This window comes from Clarias gariepinus, chromosome 8, assembly GCF_024256425.1.
Source record: "Clarias gariepinus isolate MV-2021 ecotype Netherlands chromosome 8, CGAR_prim_01v2, whole genome shotgun sequence".
Taxonomy (NCBI): Eukaryota; Metazoa; Chordata; class Actinopteri; order Siluriformes; family Clariidae; genus Clarias; species Clarias gariepinus.
This window is the reverse complement of record NC_071107.1, coordinates 2,309,736-2,326,591: the sequence shown is the minus strand read 5'-3', so window position 1 is coordinate 2,326,591 and position 16,856 is coordinate 2,309,736. Positions and strand designations below refer to the sequence as shown.

Below are 16,856 nucleotides of genomic sequence, written 5' to 3'. Positions count from 1 at the left end.
GAAGTTCAGGGGAACTGTGGAAATCAAGATGAAACCTAGAAGACCAAGAAAACTCTCAGAGAGAACTGCTCGTATGCTGGTCAGAAAAATAAATCAAAACCCCCATTTGACTGCAAAAAACCTGCAGAATGATTTAGACTCAGGAGTGGTGGTGCACCATTCCACTGTGCAGCGATGCTTGCACAAACAAGACCTTCATAGAAGAGTCAGCAAAAGAAAACCTTACCCCATCATAGAATCCAACGTCAGAAGTATGCAACAGAACATCTACAGAACCCTAATGCATTTTGGAAACAAGTGCTGTGGACTGATAAAAGGAGCAGCATTTCATGAAAAGAACACCTGGCCAACTATTAAGCATGGGGTTGAATCTATCATGCTTTGGGGTTGGAAAAAAGAATGGGTTCCAATAAATACCAGCACATTTAAGAAGCAAACACCACACCATCTGTAAAAAAAAAAAAACTGAAGCTAAAAGGAGGATGGCTTTTACAACAGGACAACGATCCTAAACATAACTCGAAATCCACTATGGAATACTTCCAGAGATGCAAGTGAAGGTTTTGAAATGGCCCTCACAGTCTCCTGATTTAAACATTATAAATTTGTGGGTAGATCTTAAAAGAGCTGTGCATGCAAGACGACCAAAGAATATTACAAAACTAGAAGCCTTTTGCAAGAAATCATGGAAGAAAATCCCAAGTAAAAGAATTGAAAGACTTTTACTCTTTTATTTTTTTTAAAAAGATAATTACATAAATAAGATTGCATCAGTCAATATAAGTAATACTAAATGTTTATTGGTATTCTAACGGTCTTTACTAACCAAACAGTGAATCTTAATTCAATTCCATTCAATTTTATTTAAATATTGATATTTCAAAATGATAAGACAGTGGCAAGGAAAAACTTCCTGAAATGGCAGTAGGAAAAAACCTTAAGAGGAACCAGACTCAACAGGGAACCCAGATAGCAGGGATTGATCTGCAGATCTGCAACGACTGGAAATTCAGTATAACAGAAGACGTGTTAAAGTTAATATGGATTTCAGTTTGTTATTGGAGTCTCAGGTAGACTATAGAAAACTCCAGTCCTGAACTATCAAGAGACTGCAATCATGAGTCCTCAAAGAACAGCTGTCAGCATCAGCCAAGGCCAGGACCTCTTCATGGAAAAGTGGAACCATCCCCAGTCACCACACGCATCCCAGGCAAGTTTTTTTTTATTTTTTTTATTAAAAATCTTATGAAGGATTTTTGGTTTTCATAAGTTGTAAGCCGTAATCATCACAATTAAACAAAAAACACTTTACATAAATCTAGATAAATAGATTTAAGATAAACTTAAGTAAGTAAATAGCTTAGACCAAATGAATATATTGGTCTGAATGAGTCTACTCCGTCAGGATATTCCTATAAGCAAAGCCTGTCAAACTGGTCATGGTGTTGGTGTCGCAACTACTGTATCTACAGTGATGTACTGACTGTTACTCAGAAAACAAGACCCAGGTTTAACTCATTTAAAGTGCTTATCATTAATGTTGCACTCAGTGAAATATACATTTAATATACATAATAAACTCTTGCTATATTTTACCCTGGCCGCCGTATACAGACCCCCGGGGATATGTTGATTTTCTTAGAGAGTTTGGACATCTGCTGTCAGACCTATTGATAAACTCTGACAAAGTGTTGATAGTAAGAGACTTTAACATTTATGGATTTGCTAAATTCCTTTGGGAATATAAATAGAGCAAATATAAATGGAGGAAATATAAATGGAGCAACCCACCGCTTAAATCATCTGCTAGATTTGATTATATTCCATGGTATAGATGTCTCTACTATAGAGATTTTACCTTAAAGTGATGATATCACAGTGATATGATAGTATGTGCAGCTATAGACAGGCTCTAAAAGCTGCTAGGGCCGAGCATCTGAGCAATAAACCAAAACAATTCCAGGTTCTTATTTAGTACAGTGGCTCGCCTAACAAGACCTATGATGCCTGCAGAGAGTATCCCATCACGGTTTAGAAGTGAAGACTTTATGGATTTCTTTAATGAAAAAATCGATAGTTAAACCTCTAATAGCATCTCATGATCCAGTACAGTCTAAAGCTTCACATTTAGATTTTCAGTGCTTTACAGGTATAGGACAGGAATAGCTGTATAAACTTATCACCTCGGTTAAATCAACAAGGTGCTTGTTAGATCCAATCCCAACCAGATTTTTAAAAGAAGTGATGCATACAGTTGGGGAGCCGCTTCTAAACATTATTAATTATTAATTATATCTAGATCACGTTCCTAAACCTTTCAAGTTGGCAGTTATTGAGCCTCTTCTTAAAAAATCAATAGACACAAATAAAATAACAAATTACAGACCGATTTTAAACCTTACATTTATATAAAAAATATTAGAAAAGGTAGTATCAGCTCAAATATGTACATTCATGCAGGAAAACAATATTCTCAATTTCAGTCAGGTTTCAGGCCCCATCATAGTACATAAACTGTACTAGTTAAAATTGCATATGACTTGTTTTAAGCTTTAGAACAAGGCTGCATCTCAATACTAGTCTTACTTGATCTTAGTGCTGCATTCGACACGATACTGTAGATCATAATATTCCCATAGATCGCTTACAGAATCACATAGGTATTCAGGGACAGGCATTAAAATGGTTTAGATCATACCTGTCTGATCGATACTATTTTGTAGATCTAAATGGAGAACTGTCTGGTGTTATGCCAGTGAAATATAAGGTCCCACAAGGGTCAGTTTTAGGACCTCTGCTGATTTAATATACATGCTTCCCTTGGGTAGCATCATTAGAAGATATGGGATTAGTTTCCATTGTTATGCTGATGATACCCAATTATATATCTCAACAAAACCAGACGAAATACCAAATTTGTCTAAACTAACTGAGTGTGTCCAGGATATAAAAGATTGGATGACCGATAACTTTTTTTTTACTAAATTAAGATAAGACAGAGACATTACTTATTGGCCCAAAAACCAGTACACAACAGCTCTTACAATTCAGCTTGCGTTAAGAAGGATGTACTGTTACTACCAGCTCGACAGTGAAAGACCTGGACATAATATTAGACAGTAACTTGTCCTTTAAAAATCATATCTCCAATAAAACAAAAACAGCCTTTTTCCACCTTAGAAATATTGCCAAGCTTAGGAACATCTTATCCGTATCTGATGCAGAAAAGCTAGTTCATGCATTCATGACCTCCAGACTGGATTATTGTACTTACGAGGCATTACGAGGTGGTTGTCCTGCATCCTCAATAAACAAGCTGCAGTTAGTCCAAAATGAAGCCGCCAGGGTTCTCACTAGATCAAGAAAATATGATCATATAACCCCAATATTATCATTCCTGCACTTACATACAAGGCTTTAAATAGTTTGGCTCCCACATATCTAGCCAGTTTTCTGATACGCTACAATTTACCACATTCCTTACGATCACAAAACTTGACTTCTGGTAGTTCCCAGAATATCAAAATTTACAAAAGGGGGTATAGGGCGTTTTCATATTTAGCTCCAAGGCTTTGGAATAGCCTTCTAGACAATGTTTGGGGCTCAGACATAGTTTCCCAGTCTTAAAAGTAGACTCAAGATGCATCTCTTTAATCTGGCATACACATAATTCATTCCATAACCTCTTACTTCAGTACATCCATCCTAAATAGCAACTACGCTAAATCTTTCCACCTGTTCTTTATTTTTCTACCTATCCCAAGGCATCTGGAGATTGTACCAGCTTCAGTAGACAAAGGCCAACCCTGCAAGGATCCTGAGGCATTCAGAGAAGGACCAGCTCCAGCTGGATTCTGCTTCATGATGGTTTGGAGCTACACATGCTGCTCCTGTGCTCCCAGTAATCCAGACCCCATCTGCCCTCTGTACCTACTGACTCATCCCTGTGCTGAACTGGACTTCATGTTAATTTAAATAACTTCTGTTATATTGAATTTTCAGTTGCATAACACACATGATGTTATATAATTTCTAACCGTTATTACTTAAATGAGGATGGGTTTCCTGTTAAGTCTGGTTCCTCTCAAGGTTTCTTCCTATTGCCATCTCAGGGTTTTTTTCTTGTCACTGTCACCTTCACCCTTGGCTTGCTCATCAGAGACAATCTCATTATTATCTAGACACATTTTTCTCACACACACATGCTTCCATGAATTTTCTTTTAATTTTTTTTTTTGTTGCATTTTTGTAAAGCTGCTATGAGACAATAACTATTGTTAAATTAAATTGAATTTAATTGAATACACAGCGCTTGCACGCACAAACACATACTTTATATTTTGTATTAATTATTTTTATGTACAGTGGGGGAAATAAGTATTTGATCCCCTACAGATTTTCTAAGTTTGCTCACTTGTAAAGGATTGAGACAGAACATCAACCAAAAATCCCCCCCCAAAAAGCACGTTTCAAATGTTATGAATTAAGTTGCATTTCAATGAGGGAAATAGGTATTTGGTCCCTAAGCAAAACATGACTTAGTACTTGGTAGAGAAACCCTTGATGGAAAGCACAGTGGGAAGACGTTTCATGTCGTTGTTTACCAGATTTGCACACATCTTGGGATGCATTTTGATTTACTATTCTTTACAGATTTTTTCAAAATGTTTAAGGTTTCTTGTCTGCTGCTTGGCAACTCAAAGTTACAGCTTTCTCCGTGACTTTTCTATTGGATTAAGGCCTGAAGACTGGCTATAGACCACTCCATGACCTTAATGTGCTTATTCATTAGCCACTCCTTATTTGCCTTGGCAGTATGTTTGGGGTCATTTTCATGCTGGAAGACCCATCCACAACCCATCTTCAGGAGGTTCTTATCCACAATTTTACAACACATGGCCTCATCCATTGGCCCCTCAGTGCATCAAAGTGAACCTGTACCTTTAGCAAAGCAACAGCCCCAAAGCATAATGTTCCACCTCTGTGCTTGACGGTAGGGACTGTGGTGTTCTTAGTGTCATGGTCAGCATTTTTCTTCCTCCGAAAACAGCAAGTCGAGTTGATGACAAAGAGATCAATTTTGGTCTCATCTGACCACAGCAGTTTATCCCAATCTTTCTCTGTTCGTTGGCAAACCTCAGACAGGTCTGTACGTGTGTCTTCTTGAGGAGGGGAAGCCTTGCTGCACTGAAGGATTTTAATCCATGCAGGCGTATTGTGTTACCAATGGTTTGTTTGGTGACTGTGCTCCCAGCTACCTTGAAATAATTCACAAGCTCCTCCCGTGTAGTCCTGGGCTGGTCCCTCATTTTTCTCATGATTATTCTTACTCCATGAGGTGAAATCTTGCATATAGGGCCATTAATGGTTACTTTGTATTTCTTCCATTTGTAAATAATCACTCCAGCAGATGTCTCCTTCTCACCAAACTTCTAGCTGATGGTCTTGTAGCCCATTCCAGACTTGAGCAGGTCCAAAACCTTGTTCCTGACTTGCTTTGACAGCTCTTTGGTCTTGCCGATGGTGGTGAGGTTTGAATGGAAGATATTTTGTGGACAGGTGGCTTTTATACACATACCACATTGTTGTTAGGAGCACCTTCTTAAATTAATATGTGTACCACAAGAGCACATAACCAGTCTGTGAGAGGCAGAATTATTGTTGGTTGATAGGGGATCAAATACTCATCTCCCTCATTGAAATGCAACTTAATTCATACCATTTGTATCATGTGCTTTTTCTGGATTTTTGGTGGATATTCTGTCTCAATCCTTTACCATAAACCTATGATAAAAAATTATAGACACTTAATTTTTTTGTAAGTGGGCAAACTTAGAAAATCTGTAGGGGATCAGATACTTATTTCCCCCACCGTATTTATTCCCTGTGGTTGTACAATGAATAATCTGAGTTTTTATTATTTCTTATGGGGAAATTCACTATGATTTATGAGCACGCTTACAGAACGAGTTATGCTCATAGTTCAAAGTTTCACTGTATATGGTTGTTTGTTTGACATTTTAACATGCTGTGAACCATTTATAATAAATACAATATAATCAATAGATATGAAATGTAAACTAAAATAGCAAATAGCCTATTACACAGCTAAAATGGCTAAAAAATAGCATAACATCCTAAGAAACTATGAATGAATAAATAAATGAATGGATTAATTCATTGTTTGTCTGTTTGCTTACCTTTTTTCAGATTATGGGCCCTTAATAAGAACAGCAGATCCTAATGTGTTTAAACAGCAAATCAATGCACTTAAAGCTGTTGGTGGAGGAGATGCTCCTGAAATGTGTCTCTCAGGACTCCAGGTATGCTAAATTACGATTAACAATTAGTTGTTGTTGGATGTTTTTAAAACATTATTTTGTTGATATAAGGCAGTAATTCTCTTGTTTGTCCTATTATATATTCGTCACAAAAGACAACTAATCCCCCCCAAAAAAGTAAAAGTTTTTAAAAAGTTTCTACAAGATGATTTTAAAATATCCAAGATGGCGGCGTGGCAGTAGCACACCGCGGCCACTACTTTGTTTACATTTGTGTTGTAGCGCGTTTGTTTCACACTGTATGTGGACATCCGTGCAACTGGTGTTCGTATATACCACCACCAGACACTTTAGTAAATAAATAACCCAGTTAATGACATCCACAATGAGCTGCGGGAAAAGCTATGCGACCTCAGCTTGCTGCGTGAACCAGGCCTTGAGGCCTCTGTGTTGCCTGATGAAGGTGGCCGGAGGAGGGGACATCGAAATCAGTGCACAAGTAGGTGGAAGCACGGCAAGCTGGCAGGAGTCTGTTAGGCTAAAAAAAAAACCTAGCTGGCTGGCTCTCCCATCCATCATCCTATCCAACGTCTGCTCCCTGGAAAATAAACTGGACTACATCTGACTCCAGCAGCCTGCTGTGTCTTTATTTTCATTTTCATATCACATAGACATGGTTCAGTGGCAGAGTACAGAATGCCGCCATTTAACTAGACGGGCTAGCCTCGTTTCGCGCCAAAAGAAATGCAGCTCTGTGCGGTAAGACTCGCTGCGGTGGCTTGTGTGTTTACATCAAGACGAAATGGTGCAAAAACTTTAAACTACTCATTTATAGATATTGCTTATGTGCTTATGGTAAAGTTTGTGACTGTTAGATGCAAACCTTATATTTACTGCGGAGGTGCATGCACTTCTGAAGATCAGAGACTCTGCCTTCAGAGCGCAGGACAAGGTGGCCCTAAGAACAGTAAGGGCCAACCTTTTCTGGGCCATCAGAGAGGCGAAGCGTGCAAAATTTGAATTTAAATTAAAATTTTATTTGTCACATACACAGTCATACACGGTACGATATGCAGTGAAATGCTTATACGACCGCACCTGAACTTAAAATTTTTTAAACAATTACCAAGAAATAAGAAATAAATAGTTTAAACTATAAGAAAATAGAATAAAATATTTAAAAAATCTAAAAATATATCAAAGAGAAATATATAAGAAAAATAAAAACCTATATGTACAAAAGACAAAATATCAGTTTAAGTGAAAATAAAAATGGAAATAAATAGAAATGTCCAAAAATGACGCTTATATGTGCATGTATGCGCAAATGTGTATGCGCAAATGTGCAATGTCCAGAAATGGAAATGTCCAGAAAGTATGCAAATGTGCATGTATGTGCAAATGTGCAATGTTTATGAGTGTCCGGTCTACAGCGTACCGGGGTATGTGCATCTGTGCATGAGTGAACAGATGAATGCTGTCCATAAGTGTCCAACATTTTCTGTGCGATGTGTAAAAACGCAGAGATGATTAGTCCTGTGCATAGATCTGGTTGAGAGACTGTATTGCCTGCAGGAAGAAGCTTCCCCTTAGTCTCTGTGTATTGGCCTTCAGGAAGCGGAAGCTCTTTCCTGACCGCAACAGAGAGACCTACCAGTCCATTCCTGGGGTGGCTTAGGTCCTTCACGATCTTCCTGGATTTGGTCCAGCACCGCTTGCTGTAGATTGAGTGCAGGTCAGGGAGCTTGATGCAGATGATGCGCTCAGCTAAACGCACCACCCTCTGTCCTGCATGGTGCTGTTCCCAAACCAGGTTGTGTTGTTTCCCGTCAGGATGTTCTCTATGATGCAGGAGTAAAAGTTCCTGAGCACCTTGGAGGGCAGTCTAAAGTCTCTCAAGCGCCTGAGGTGGTAGGGCCTTTTTCACCACGGTGTTGATGTGACAGGACCATGACAGGTCCTGCGTGATGTAACACCAAGGTATCTGAAGCCGTTCACTCTCTCCACTGGGCTCTCGTTGATGACGGGGGTCTTGTAGTTCCTCTCCTGCTTAGTGCTGAAGTCCACTATCATCTCCTTTAGTTTTGCTGATGTTTAGAAGGAGATTGTTCCTCTGGCACAAGTTCTCCAGGTTTCCAATCTTCCCCAGGTAGGCCATCTCATCGATGTCAGAGATCAGGCTCACCACAACGGTGTCATCAATTTGATAATGGTGGTGGAGCTGGTAGTGGCCACACAGTCATGCTTGTACAAAGAGTACAGCAGGGGGCTCAGAACACAACCCTGAGTCCTGAGAGTGAGGGAGGCTGAGACATGTCCACCCATACTTACTGCCTGTGGTCCGCCAATTAGGAAATTAGAGATTCACTGGCACAGAGATGAGTCCCAGGTGCTCCAGCTTGGTGGTGAGTGTGGAGGGAATTATGGTATTAAATGCTGAGCTGTAGTCAATAAAGAGCATTTTAACATAATTCCCCCTTCTTGTGTCCAGGTGAGTAAGTGATGGCAGATGGAGGTGAGAAATGGCATCATCTGTAGAACGGTTTGGATAGTAAGCGAATTGTAGTGGATCGAGTGTGTCCGGTAGTTAAGAGATGATGAAGTCTCTGACCAGCCGCTCAAAGTACTTCATCACTACTGAGATGAGGGCTACAGGATGATAATTATTGAGGGAAGCCAGATGAGGTTTCTTTGGAACAGGAACAATGATGGACTCCATAAATCATGTGGGGATCACCAACTGAGATGAATAGAGGATAAATATCTCTGTGAACACAGTTGCTAGCTGGTCTGCGCAGGCTTCAAGGACTCAACCTGAGATGCCATCTGGTCCTGCTGCTTTTTTAGTGTCCACTCTCCTGAAGGCTTCCCTCACGTGCTCAGAGATGATGAACACGTTTCCGGTACTGGCAGTGTCTTCCTGTTTGCTGCTGTTATTGCTGCTAGCATTAGCATATTGCTGCAGATAGTGTCTTTAGCTGCAGCCTCGAAGCGAGCATAGGAGGTATTTAGCTCGTCTGCCAGAGTCATGCCGCATTCCTCATACCGGATGTCGGTGCTTTGTAGTTCGTTATTGTCCTTAGTCCATGCCACAGGCTCCTAGAGTCACTCTGTTGGAGATGTGACTCCCACGTTGTAGGCGGTGGTGCGAGAACTCAGAGTGTCGCAGATGGTTTTATCCACCCACAGCTTCTGTTTGGGAAATGTTCTGATAGTCGTTTTTTCCACAGTAGCATCCGTTAGTTTCCCGATGAATCCCACAACCGCTTCCATAAACAAGGCAGATGATGTGTTGATAAATGTTCTGCGCTGCGCGTTTGAGGTTGGCGTTGTTGAAATCCCCTGCCACAATAAGCACAGTGTCCGGTGCTGTGCGAGTGCCTCATGCAGCTCGCATGAGGCAGTGTCCGTGTCTGCTTGTGGTAAAATATAAACGGCACTGGTTATGACAGATGAAAAGGACGACATTTGATGGTCAGTAATTCCAGGTTGGAAGTGCAGGAGCATGTAAAAGGAACAATGCTCGCGCTGCTGGACCAGCTGTTGTTTACCATTAAGCACACACTGCCTCCCCTTGACTTCCTCGAGTCCCGTGTCCTGTCCATGCAGTGAATTGAGAAGAACTCGGCCGGCTGGATGGTGTGGTCCGGCAAAGCTTGGTTCAGCCATGTCTCGGTGAAGCAGAGGACATTGCAGTCCCAAATGTCTTTCTGTAACTTTACCCTGGCCCTGAGGTCATTGAGTTTGTTCTCCAGTGACTGGATGTTGGCGAGCAGGATGCTAGGCAGAGGTGTGCGGTGTGCATGGGCTCTCAGCCTGTTCCTGACGCCTGCTCGTTTCCCTCGGGACCACCGCTTTGGGTCGCCTTCTTTGTTCTCCCTCAAGATCTCACTCGGCCAGCTCAGATCCGAAGTTAAAAACGTTGAATTGTGAGTACATTATACACCAATAGAAATAAGACTATTTTTGTCGTTCTTAATGCACTCAATTGTGATAAATTTGCCGGTTTAAAGTTACTGAAAATTAACTTAAAAAACAAAGGAACATAGGGCGAAGTCCCCTGACGTAAGTCCCACGTTGTAGGCGGCGGTGCAAGAACTCAGAGCGTCATTTATGGTTTTATCCACCCATGACTTCTGGTTGGGAAACGTTCTGATAGTCGTTTTTTTCCATGGTATCATCCGCTAGTTTTCCGATGAATCCCACAACTGCTTCCGTAAACACGCTGATGTCATCAGAACTGTTTTTGAACATGTTCCAGTCTGTGTCATCAAGTGCACTAAATTGCATTGATGTAATGTAAATTAACCATTTACTGTAACTTAAAATTTTTATGTTCATGTAAACTAATTTCTAAAGGTGAATTAAACCAAATATTTAAAGTTGTTCTAAATCAAAATAAATGAGTTGGCTATATTACTTAATGTAAATATTCTGCTAAATCTAAACTGAAATTATAAAATTGATATAAACCACTTTTCAATGTTTTAGCAAATTAACTCTTTTTTTTTGCGTCAAATAAAGATTTAAGGCATTTATAATTTAAATGAAAAAAAGATACTTTGGATCAACTTTTAAAAATTTGTTACAAGTATTTTTTTTTTTTTTTTACTTTTTCTCAAATGTTATAATTTTATTTAAGGTTTAATTTTAATTAAATATAGATATAAGTTTTAAGAGTCCCCAAAGCAAAAAAAAAACAAAAACAAATCCATCCATCCAAATCAAATACAAAAGTTATTACAATGCCTTAGGCCAGTAAAACTAATTTGACTTTGTAACAACTTGATTATCTCACTTTAGAAAAACCTAAAATTTAACATTATATTTAAGTTTAGTTTTTACCTTGAAAGAAACAAATTACATTCATGTAGTATAAACTAATAAGAATAAATTATAGTAGTTTTGTATGAATTATATGTAAAAATCAATATATAGTCTTTTTCTAAAATAAAAAATTACTTATCTCCAAGCCAAAAAAGTTAATTTATTAAGAGTAGAGTTACATTTATAAATGAAGACAATGAACAAACAAGTTCTCCTCCAAAAACATTTATTACCATCTTTGAAACCATACCATGTTGTACTATTAAATTATTTCTCCAATAAAAGACAAAAAAAACAAAAATAAAATCAATAAAACAATGCATTTTTAATAACTTAAGCTTAAGAACTGTATAAACCTATTTGCTAACCATGTGAAAATCTGACAATTGTTTGACAAATAAAGTGACCAATATTTTAATGTCAATATAGAATACCTTCCCTAAATATTTTCTGCCGGGCCACAAATGTGTGTTTGAGCTCACCAGGATAGCTCAAGTTTAACGTATAGATAAGGCCAAACATGGAACATTCATGTGCGACTGATGGAAACTCAATAAGTCACAATCCCAATTTTCTGTGGTGGCTGAAGACAGTCCTCTTCCTCCCTGATGACAAACAGGGCCATCGTGCACCTCTCAAGTTCTGCCTTGTCTAAAAAATGTGTTTTCTTTTATTAGGTTGTTCAGAAAGATGAAGCTCCATCTTTCTAAACAACCTAATAAAAGAAAGCACATTTGTTAGACAAGTTGCTCTACTTGGCAAAACAGTGTCTGATGTACAGTATGCATGTAAAAATCACTTAATGCTCCCTATGAGTGCAAAAAAACACCTAGGATTATGGTGCATTAAGTTAAATTTAATTATGTCAATGAATAGGCCAAAACAACTGACATACATATACACAAACATTATATATTACATTATATTGCCAAAAGTATTGGCTCGCCTGCCTTCACATGCATATGAACTTAAGTAACAACCATTTCTTAATCCATAGGGTTTAATATTCAATTCAATTCAATTCAATTTTATTTATATAGCGCTTTTAACAATGGTCATTGTCTCAAAGCAGCTTCACAAAGATGAAAGAAATTCACAAAAAAAATAAATAAATAATAATAATAATAATAATAATAATAATTTGTGTATGTGTGAGAAAAATGTGTCTAGATAATAACGAGATAAATGAATTAAATTTCTCTGATGAGCAAGCCAAGGGTGACAGCGACAGTGGCAAGGAAAAACTCCCTGAGATGGTAATAGGAAGAAACCTTGAGAGGAACCAGACTCAACAGGGAACCCATCCTCATTTGGGTGATAACAGATAGAGATGATATAACACCATGTGTGTTATGCAGCTGAAAGTACAGTACAATATAACAGAAATTCTTTAAATTAACATGAAGTCCAGTTCAACATAGGGATGAGTCAGTGGATGCATCCATCACTGGGAGCACAGGAGCAGGATGTGTAGCTCCAACCATAATATGGTAGAATTCAGCTGGAGCTGGTCCTTCTCTGGATGCCTCAGGATCCTCGCAGGGTTGGCCTTTGTCTACTGAAGCTGGTACAATCTCCAGATGCCTCGGGATGGGTAGAAAAGTACAGAACAGATGGAGAGAATTAGCGTAGTTGCCATTCAGGATAGATGTACTGGAGTATGAGGTTATGGGATGAGTCACGCGTATGCCAGATTAAAGAGATGCGTCTTGAGTCTACTTTTAAACTGGGAAACTGTGTCTGAGCCCCGAACACTGTCTGGAAGGCTATTCCAAAGTTTTGGAGCTAAATATGAAAAGGCCCTACCCCCTTTTGTAGATTTTGAAATTCTGGGAATTACAAGAAGTCCGGAGTTTTGTGATCTTAAGGAGCGTGGTGGATTATAGCGTTTCATATGATATTGATGTTGGACATTTGCAGCTATAACAGCTTCAACTCTTCTGTGAAGTTTTTCCACAAGTTTAAGGAGCATGTATGTAACTAATGTAAATACATACTATGATTTAAAAAAATAATGGCCCTGTGTAAAGGTTGTGCTGCAGCTGATAATGCCACTGACCTCGTAACATTTTTCAGTCCTAAGGTTGAAATGCTTCATGAACAAATGCTTACCAATCAGTTGGTCCACATCTTCCACTAAATACACCATAAGACATTTCAGGAGATACTCTCTTCATACATTACATTCACCTCCAGGCTCTAGGCATGTAAAAACAAACATAGTATTATGTTAGGCTTGTGAAGCGTAATAAAATGAACATGGCAGACATTGCAATCCTGTATTCAGACAGCATACACCTGTGAACAAGTTAAACTAAAATGTTTTATTTTGATAGTTATGTTTTAATTTAGTGTGTCACAGCCAACTTGATTTGGATGCCTTGCTCAGCGCCTGTGGCGTTCATTCACAATATTACATTTGACACCAAGCTAATTCTGCTTTTTTAAGCAAGTACATACCAGATCAAGAACTTGAAGATGAAGATTATATCTCTGGTCTTCTCTCTGACAATTCCTCCCTTGTTTCTGATGATCTCAATTAGTTTGTAGTGTTTCTTGTCCAAGGAAACCTGCAATCTTGCTTAAAGTGGAGCAGTTGTAATTTTCAGAAACTCATTACTGATCTTAAAAAAAAAAAGTAAAAACAAAAATTGGACTGGCTCAAGTTCTTAGCAAATCTTAATTACAGTATGTATAGAAAGAAACACCACCCCACACACACCTTTAAAATAACTGCATTCTGTTGCTTTGTAAGTGCTCACTACTGATAATACAATAAACCCATGAACATAATTCAATTTCGCAGGATAATTGAAATTATTCTCTGATATTAGCAGATAGTTTACCTACTAATTTTCAGTGCTCTGTCATTTTAAGGGAGTTTATTTTAGGATATTTAGATTACACTGACATGAGCTAAATTCATGCCAATTCTATTGTATCAATTCCATTTCAAAATTTATCCATATAATGTTTTTATTTGTGCATTCTGGGACTTACCAATATTTGCAGTATGGGTAAAATAATGCCCTTTCATAAAAGCTAACAGACCTTTAAACACAAAAGTGAATAAAGATTTCATGTTTACTTTTAAACTTCATAGTAATGGCTAACCTCAGCTTGTTGGTCTAAGTGACTACTAGCTCAAAGTGGGACAGTGCTCCGCCCATTAATCCATGCTACTATTACCAAAAAAAAAAAAAGGAATATATATATATATATATATATATATATATATATATATATATATATATATATACAGTGGTGTGAAAAACTATTTGCCCCCTTCCTGATTTCTTATTCTTTTGCATGTTTGTCACACTTAAATGTTTTTGCTCATCAAAAACCGTTAACTATTAGTCAAAGATAACATAATTGAACACAAAATGCAGTTTTTAAATGATGGTTTTTATTATTTAGGGGGAAAAAAATCCAAACCTACATGGCCCTGTGTGAAAAAGTGATTGCCCTCCTTGTTAAAAAAATAACTTAACTGTGGTTTATCACACCTGAGTTTAATTTCTGTAGTCACCCCCAGGCCTGATTACTGCCACACCTGTTTTAATCAAGAAATCACTTAAATAGGAGCTACCTGACACAGAGAAGTAGACCTAAAGCACCTCAAAAGCTAGACCTCATGCCAAGATCCAAAGAAATTCAGGAACAAATGAGAACAAAAGTAATTGAGATCTATCAGTCTGGTAAAGGTTATAAAGCCATTTCTAAAGCTTTGGGACTCCAGCAAACCACAGTGAGAGCCATTATCCACAAATGGCAAAAACATGGAACAGTGGTGAACCTTCCCAGGAGTGGCCGGCCGACCAAAATTACTCCAAGAGCGCAGAGACAACTCATCCAAGAGGCCACAAAAGACCCCAGGACAACATATAAAGAACTGCAGGCCTCACTTGCCTCAATTAACCCTCTGAGGTCCGCGCACGCATATATGCGTTTTAAGACGTTTTCCCCTGATGACGCCACTAAGAACTTAAATTACACTTTCAGTTTTAATCGTACAGACAAGATCCATATATTAATAAAATCTGTAAAGTGTCTACTTTTTTTTGTATGCACACATGTTAAAAATAAAACTTTGTGCATTAATAAAATAAAGAAAACAAACTGGGTGCGCTGTCTGTCGCTTTGGTCTGTGTGAACTGCAGGGAGAAACACGTCATTAAAATGAACTGAAACTCAGCAAAGACTCCACAGAGAGACACAAAATACATATCTATAGAAAGCAAATAATCTGTTTTTATGTAATCTGTATGAAAGTAAGGAGTGGTACAGATTCTCCTGTATCGGCTCATTACAGCTAATGTGATCCCGCCTTCCCGTGCGCACAGGGAGGCTGGATCACATCAGCTGTAATGAAACAAAAAAAGCATAAAAAATGATTATTTATTTTCGAGTTGAATTGGTAAATGTAAAAGAAGACAATTCAAGCTTTCTATAGATATGTATTTTGTGTCTCTCTGTGGAGTATTTGCTGAGTTTCAGTTCATTTTAATGACATGTTTCTCCCTGCAGTTCACGAAAACCAAAGCAACAGACAGCGCACCCAGTTTGTTTTCTTTATTTTATTAATGCACAAAGTTTTATTTTTAACATGTGTGCATACACGTGTTCACGACTCCACCATAAGAAAGAGACTGGGCAAAAACGGCCTGCATGGCAGATTTCCAAGGCGCAAACCACTTTTAAGCAAAAAGAACATTAAGGCTCGTCTCAATTTTGCTAAAAAACATCTCAATGATTGCCAAGACTTTTGGGAAAATACCTTATGGACCGACGAGACAAAAGTTTAACTTTTTTGAAAGGTGCGTGTCCTGTTACATCTGGCGTAAAAGTAACACAGCATTTCAGAAAAAGAACATCATACCAACAGTAAAATATGGTGGTGGTAGTGTGATGGTCTGGGGTTGTTTTGCTGCTTCAGGACCTGGAAGGCTTGCTGTGATGGATGGAACCATGAATTCAACTGTCTACCAAAAAATCCTGAAGGAGAATGTCCGGCCATCTGTTCGTCAACTCAAGCTGAAGCGATTTGGGTGCTGCAGCAGGACCATGACCCAAAACACACCAGCAAATCCACCTCTGAATGGCTGAAGAAAAACAAAATGAAGACTTTGGAGTGACCTAGTCAAAGTCCTGACCTGAATCCTATTGAGATGTTGTGGCATGACCTTAAAAAGGCGGTTCATGTTAGAGAACCCTCAAATAAAGCTGAATTACAACAATTCTGCAAAGAAGAGTCGGCCAAAATTCCTCCAGAGCGCTGTAAAAGACTCGTTGCAAGTTATCGCAAACACTTGATTGCAGTTATTGCTGCTAAGGGTGGCCCAACCAGTTATAAGGTTCAGGGGGCAATTACTTTTTCACACAGGGCCATGTAGGTTTGGATTTCTTTTCTCCCTAAATAATAAAAACCATCATTTAAAAACTGCATTTTGTGTTTACTTGTGTTATCTTTGACTAATAGTTAAATGTGTTTGATGATCAGAAACATTTTGTGTGACAAACATGCAAAAGAATAAGAAATCAGGAAGGGGCAAATAGTTTTTCACACCACTGTATATATAAAAATTTAAAAATGTTTTAAAATGTTTTAAAGTGGCATTAAAATGTTTTAAAGTGTCAAAGTGGCAGAGTGTCAAAGTGTCATGTGCAATGGCAGATAAACATGTATTGTATAAAGTGACTTACAGTATGAAAAGTGACATGTGCAATGGCTTCAGATATGTAAAT

At 38.3% G+C, this 16,856-nt stretch overlaps 1 protein-coding gene across 1 annotated transcript in view; it reads left to right on the top strand.

The window, feature by feature from the left end:
• Positions 1-16,856, top strand: part of LOC128528823 (von Willebrand factor A domain-containing protein 7-like) — a 48,611-nt gene that overhangs the window by 9,508 nt on the left and 22,247 nt on the right. The window contains exon 7 of the mRNA XM_053501972.1: positions 6,211-6,323. Coding sequence (XP_053357947.1) covers positions 6,211-6,323 — 113 coding nt within the window. The remainder of the gene's footprint in view (positions 1-6,210; positions 6,324-16,856) is intronic.